Raw genomic sequence first — 6,000 nt, 5'->3', positions numbered from 1 at the left:
TTCATAGCTTGCACTCTGTTATACATGTTATCATGTTACCTCTGTCATGGTAATCACCAGATCTGTACTATGTACCAGTGTCCATGTGATGTATATCATTGTCTGTATTATTATATACTCCTTGTTTGTCTTCCTACTTTGTAAAGCGCCACGGAATATGTTGGCGCTTTATAAATAAATAATACAATCAGGTTACAATAAAAAGAAAAACAAGATAAAAATGAACATGGGTTTATTTGTGTAAATGCAAGTGACATCTGCTTGTGCCACATGTAATGTCACATGTGTAAAGTCATTATAACACCGTAGCTTGCCTAATGCACCTTCTGTAATGTCACAGTGTGTTCGGAATGGGTGGAGGGCTGAGCGATGCTGAATATGGTACCTCACCTTGCCGCATCCACAGATGGCAGAGCAGGAAATGGCAGGACCCCGGGAGGAAGTCCCAGGCAGCACCAATCACTGGAGAGATTCCACATGGGCTTTGTCATGACACGGCTAGAATTCTAGGCAAAGATCTAGGTCTGGGTTTTCAATATGTGTAATACCATTTCTATGTTTCCTATAGCATAAACTCTCATCACAAGAGCTTATTATGTCTTCTGTTCTCACTGCAACCCAGACTGTACATGTATGCTAAAATGCTTACCCTCCAAACATCTCTAAATGTTTAGTTATACTCAGTGACCTAAGTACTACGCCTTCAAATAGCAATAGTTGGTTTGACTGTGTGTTTATGCTTGAAGCAGCAGAATGACAGTAGTTAGCAAGGCTCTAAAGCCTGTACCCCAGGGGCTACCAGTATCTAAGGAAAACGTTATTGTCCATCTTCAGTTTAAATATCACTGGATAATAAGATGTGGTTTCCATTATACATCATAGAAGCTTAATGGTGCTCCTAGTCATTTAACACCAATTTATGTAACTGAATGATGCTTGTGATCTTGTAGAGAAGCCAGAGTCATTTCATCCATCAAGCCTCGAGCGTAGAGCCACCGGTCCGCTCTCTGTTTAGCAGATTTCATTGGCCTCTTGTGTGTGATTCTATGCTATAAAATGCAGGAAGAGACGGAACAGTTTTCAGTCTTCCGAGAGCCGATGGTGTGGGGTGGCTGAGTGTGACGGGCAGTGTAAAGGTTTGTCTGGTCCCGGCTACCTTCTGTGCACCACCAGTGCTTCTTGTCTACTGTCCTGTAGCCCATTGGGAATACTCAGAGCCAGATTGACCTGGCCAGTCCTGGCTGTGTTGAGGAGAGTTGATTTGAATGCCATAGACGTGTGCTTTCTGAGTTATCCACAGAGTGTGCATTCAGTATTGTGAGAGGAAGAATTACCACGCTTTATTCTGCATCTAGGGAAAAAACAAAGGAAAGACCAAAAGAGTGTCAGTCATTTAACTCAGTTCATTATTTACAAGTTACAAGACCCAAAAAGAAGATTAAGGCCCCTTGCACACTGCATCCCCCACTAAACTCGTCCGTGCCGCTTCCCTGCTGCAAGGGTCATGTAAGTCTGTGGAGACTTGCACATGTGGTGTGAAGCGGTTTGCCATGAAGTATTCAAATCACTGCAATGCCGGCACAAAGGCTGCAGCTATGCAAGTCAATGGGCAACGCAGCAAGTGTGTACGACAGGAGCGTGGTGCTATGCGGCACACATGCGCGGACCGACGGGAATACCAGTGATGTGCTTCCTGCCCAGCAGGGAACATGTCTCTAGCCGGGGTGGCGTTATGCATATGACATTGGCGCCGCACCATTGCACAGGGTCATATAATGTTATTGTTATCATACGAAATCTAATTTCTGCAGTGCTATTTGGTGCTTGCATCACATCACACCACAATCAACCATTTCTGCCCGCGGGTATTTTTCACCTTATGCAGTAGAGCAATTTTTAACCTCCCATTCATTCGCCAATAACTTTATCACTAATTACGGTATCACAATGGATTGATCTATATCTTGTTTTTTCTGCCACCAATTAGGCTTTCTTTGGGTGGTACATTTTGCTAAGAATTATTTTTTCTAAATGCATTTTCACAGGAATATTAAGGAAAAAATGGAAAAAATTCATTATTTCTCAGTTTTTAGCTATTAAAGCTTTAAAATAATACATGCTACCATAATTAAAACCTAGGTATTTTATTTGCCCATTTTCCCGGTTATTACACCATTTAAATTATGTCCCTATCACAATGTATGGCGCTAATATTGTATTTGGAAATAAAAGTGCATTTTTTCAGTTTTCCGTCCATCACTATTTAAAAGCTTATAATTTAAAAAATGTTTGTAATATACCCTCTTCACATGCATATTAAAAAAGTTCAGACCCTTAGGTAACTATTTTTTTTTTATTGTAACTTATTTTTCATAAAAAAATGTATTTGGGTCATTTCTGGTGTGGGAGGTAAACAGTTAATTTTAAATGTAATAATGTGTGTTTATTTTATTAAAAAATGTATGTAGATATAGTTTTACTATTTTGCCACAGGATGGCCACAGTCAAAAACATTTTTTTTTTGTCCTAGAAGCGAACGCTCTCGTTTCTAATTAGCATAAGTAGGGCAGGAAACTTTTTTTTTTATTAGAAAGACGGCGGTTTCTGATAAGAAGCCGTCGGTCTTTCTACCGGGGACTTAGATCAATGAATGGGAACTATGCGGTCCACTGACATGGGGTGCGGTACGCCTGGCGCTAGCAGGGACCCCAACCTCGTCATCTTCGCTATCAGTCAGTGAGCCACTGCTATCTATAGGTTCGTATTCTGACCCAGATGATTCGTCGGATGAGAAGTCCCAATCACTCTCATCGGACTGGGCCAGAATCCTATAGGCCTCTTCAGTGGAATACCCCTTTCTTGGTGTTGGTGGACTGTTAAAATTTAGGGGGTATTCCTCTCAGACTACCCAGGAAAGAGAGCAAACCTACCTAGCAAAAAGGAGTGCTTGTGAAGTAAAAAGCTGCCGTCGCTCAGTTTTGATAAAAAAAAAATCAAAACTGATCTTTAGAGCGCCGCAGCTATTGTCTTGTGTTTTCGCAGTGATCAGAAAAAAACAATTTCTGTCACTGCGGTGGGCGGTTTGAACGCAAGTGCGGCTGCACGATCAGGCCTGATCGGGCAAACACTGCATTTTTAGCTGAGCCTACTCTAAGGTGACCCTAGGTGACTGCGATCAGTACTGATCACTTACAGATACTATATAGTGTCAATGCTGATTAGTGGCTGGATAGTGTAATGGTTAAGGGCTCTGCCTCTGACACAGAAAACCTAGGTTCGAATCTTGGCTCTGCCTGTGCAGTAAGCCAGCACCTATTCAGTAGGAGACCTTGGGCAAGTCTCCCTAACACTGCTACTGCCTATAGAGCATGTCCTAGTGGCTGCAGCTCTGGCGCTTTGAGTCCGCCAGGAAAAAAGCACAATATAAATATTCTGTGTTTGTTGTTGTCTGTGTTTGTTGATTAGCGACAGTGATTACGCTAATCAGTGACTGCGGTGTATTGGGCTAGGTGCTAACTGACGCTAACTACCTAACTAAAGGGCCTAGCTAACTCACTGGCCTGTTGTTAGATCACTAGGATAGTGACAGGGAGGGGGGATCAGATACAATCTGAGGCAATGAAATAGCAATCAAAAACAATCAAATGCAATTGAACGCAATCAAATGCAATTAGAAACAGACAGATGTCAATCAGAGCCAATCACAGGGCAATCAAAAGGCTGATGAGATGCCAATCACAGTGCAAACAGGCGATCAAATGTCAATCAACAGTGCAGCTGTCAGATGCCAAACGATGTAAACAGAGATCAATCACAGGGCAATCAGAGATGATGACAAGCAATCAGATGCCAATTAACAGTGCACAGATGTCACTCAGACCTCAGACAGAGCTAGTGACCAGATGTCAATTACACTGCAGCTGTCAGATGCCAAAGATGTAAACAGAGATAAATCACAGGGCAATCAGAAATGATCCAAGGCCAATAAGAGTTGATGACAGGCAATCAGATGTCAATTAACAGTGCACAAATGATAAGATGTCACTCAAACCTCAATCAGAGCTGATGACATGCGACCAGTTGTCAGTCACACTGCAGCTGTCAGATGCCAAACAATGTACACAGAGATCAATCACAGGGCAATCAAAGATGATCAAAGGCCAAACAGAGCTGGTGACAGGCAATCAGATATCAATCAACAGTGAACAGACCATAACCTGTCACTCAGACCTCGATCAGAGCTGTGACAGGAGACCAGATATCACTCAGACCTTAGTCAGACGCCTGTCAGGGCCAGTGAGGGGGGCAGTGGAGGGTGATCTGCAGCGATCGGGGGGGGGGGGGGGGGGAGGGGGGGGGGGTTCGAGCAGGAAGGAAAATGTGTGTGGCTTACTTTGCAGGGCTGCCGTCCTCTCTGGTGGTCGGTCCGGGAACGCTGTGACTACCAGAGGAGGAGGCAGCCTGTATAATACACGTTGTTTACATTACAACGTGCATTATACACTTTTCATTGGCCTGTTTGAAAGATCGCCGCCCGACGGCGCTGCTAATTGGCCAGCGGGCTGATGATGGAGGGGGGCCGCAAAGCATGCCGGGCGATGCGCGCGCATGCGCACTCGCAATCGGCGCCAAAACAGCGTCCATGACCTGATGCAATTGGCGTTAGGCGTTCTTGGGGCTGCCGCCGCGACCACGCCCCTGGGCGTGGAGCGGTCCTTAGGTAGTTAAAGGACCACTGTTACGCAAATCTTAAATTTTCAAATATATGTAAACATATATAGATAAGAAGCATGTTTCTTCCCAAACAAAATGAGCCATAAATTACTTTTCTCCTATGTTGCTGTAACTTACAGTACGTAACAGAAATCTGACAGAACAGACAGGTTAAATGCTGGGCATACACGGGTCGATCCGGCGGCCGATTAGCAGCCGGATCGACTCCCGCCGCGTCCCCGCTCGTCCGCACGGATCGATTCCCGCTCGTCCCCGCCGGCTCTCCTTATCAGCCGCTCGATTCCCCGCTATTGTCCGCCGGCGGGGATCGAGCGGGGAATCTATCTGGCAGGTCATCGGACCTGTCGGATATTATCAATGGAGCCATCAGCGGTTCGATTGATAAGCACGCAGTCGAGCCGTGTATGCCAGGCATTAGACTAGCCTCCACAAGAACTACCTGCAAAATTGTGTTATTTTAAATGTGTGCAATTGAAACATGTAAAAATATAACCTTGTATTTGTATTCATTTTCATAACCATACCCAACTATCCATAAGGCACTAACATATCTATCCAAGTGTGTATCGAAAATATTCTTAATGTACTTACCATCCCCCCAACCTTCAGAAACACCAGCTAATTCATAGTGCTTTTTCCTCAGCTCTCCCAGCTTTTCTCTCTCCTTCTGCAATTGGCTTTCTAGTTCTAGAACACGAACCTGTAAAAGACAAACCTTGGTATTAATTTTATAATGGTCACCTTGTAACAACAGGCCAATAACAGTATCTGGGCCCAGATCTGAACCAAGGGCACTTGCGGCGCTAGGGAAGACCCTCATGCTCACTGGGTCTCTCCAACCTCATTACCAGTCGCTATGGGGATAAAAGTATCTCAGGTGTAAAGACTTCATGCCTTTTTTCCCTAATGCGGTACAGAGCATACACTGTGAGCTGCGCAGCTTGTTCAATACCTGAGAAACCTCCTGCTCTACAGTAACTCAGCAGTATCCTTAAGCTGGCCACTAACGGTCCAATTTCTAGCGAAAAATCGTTCGAGCGATCAGAAATTCTGATCGGATTGGTTGTAAATAATCTCCATTGGTGGACACAATCGATTATGAACGAGTGAAAAAAATGTCGCCCGAATGAATTTTCGTCGAACGAAAATTTGGATTTCCTTGGTGGTCGTGATAGATAGGAAGCAATGATTGGTTAGTTGATGGTGTAGTGAACGATTTTTCGTCCGATCAGAATTTCTGATCGCTCGAACGATTTTTCGCTAGAA

The 6,000-nt window shown here is 44.2% G+C and overlaps 1 protein-coding gene across 1 annotated transcript in view; it reads right to left on the bottom strand.

Moving 5' to 3' along the window:
- Positions 1–215: 215 nt before the first annotated feature.
- HIP1 (huntingtin interacting protein 1) overlaps positions 216–6,000 on the bottom strand; it is a 124,865-nt gene continuing 119,080 nt past the window's right edge. The window contains exons 27-28 of the mRNA XM_068266359.1: positions 5,326–5,434; positions 216–1,351 (exon numbers count right to left, since the gene is read on the bottom strand). Of these exons, the coding sequence (XP_068122460.1) occupies positions 1,341–1,351; positions 5,326–5,434 (120 nt within the window). The 3' untranslated portion in view covers positions 216–1,340. The remainder of the gene's footprint in view (positions 1,352–5,325; positions 5,435–6,000) is intronic.

Source organism: Hyperolius riggenbachi, chromosome 2, assembly GCF_040937935.1.
Source record: "Hyperolius riggenbachi isolate aHypRig1 chromosome 2, aHypRig1.pri, whole genome shotgun sequence".
Classification (NCBI taxonomy): domain Eukaryota; kingdom Metazoa; phylum Chordata; class Amphibia; order Anura; family Hyperoliidae; genus Hyperolius; species Hyperolius riggenbachi.
Note: the sequence above shows the minus strand (reverse complement) of the source record. Positions and strands in the feature narration are given on the sequence as shown.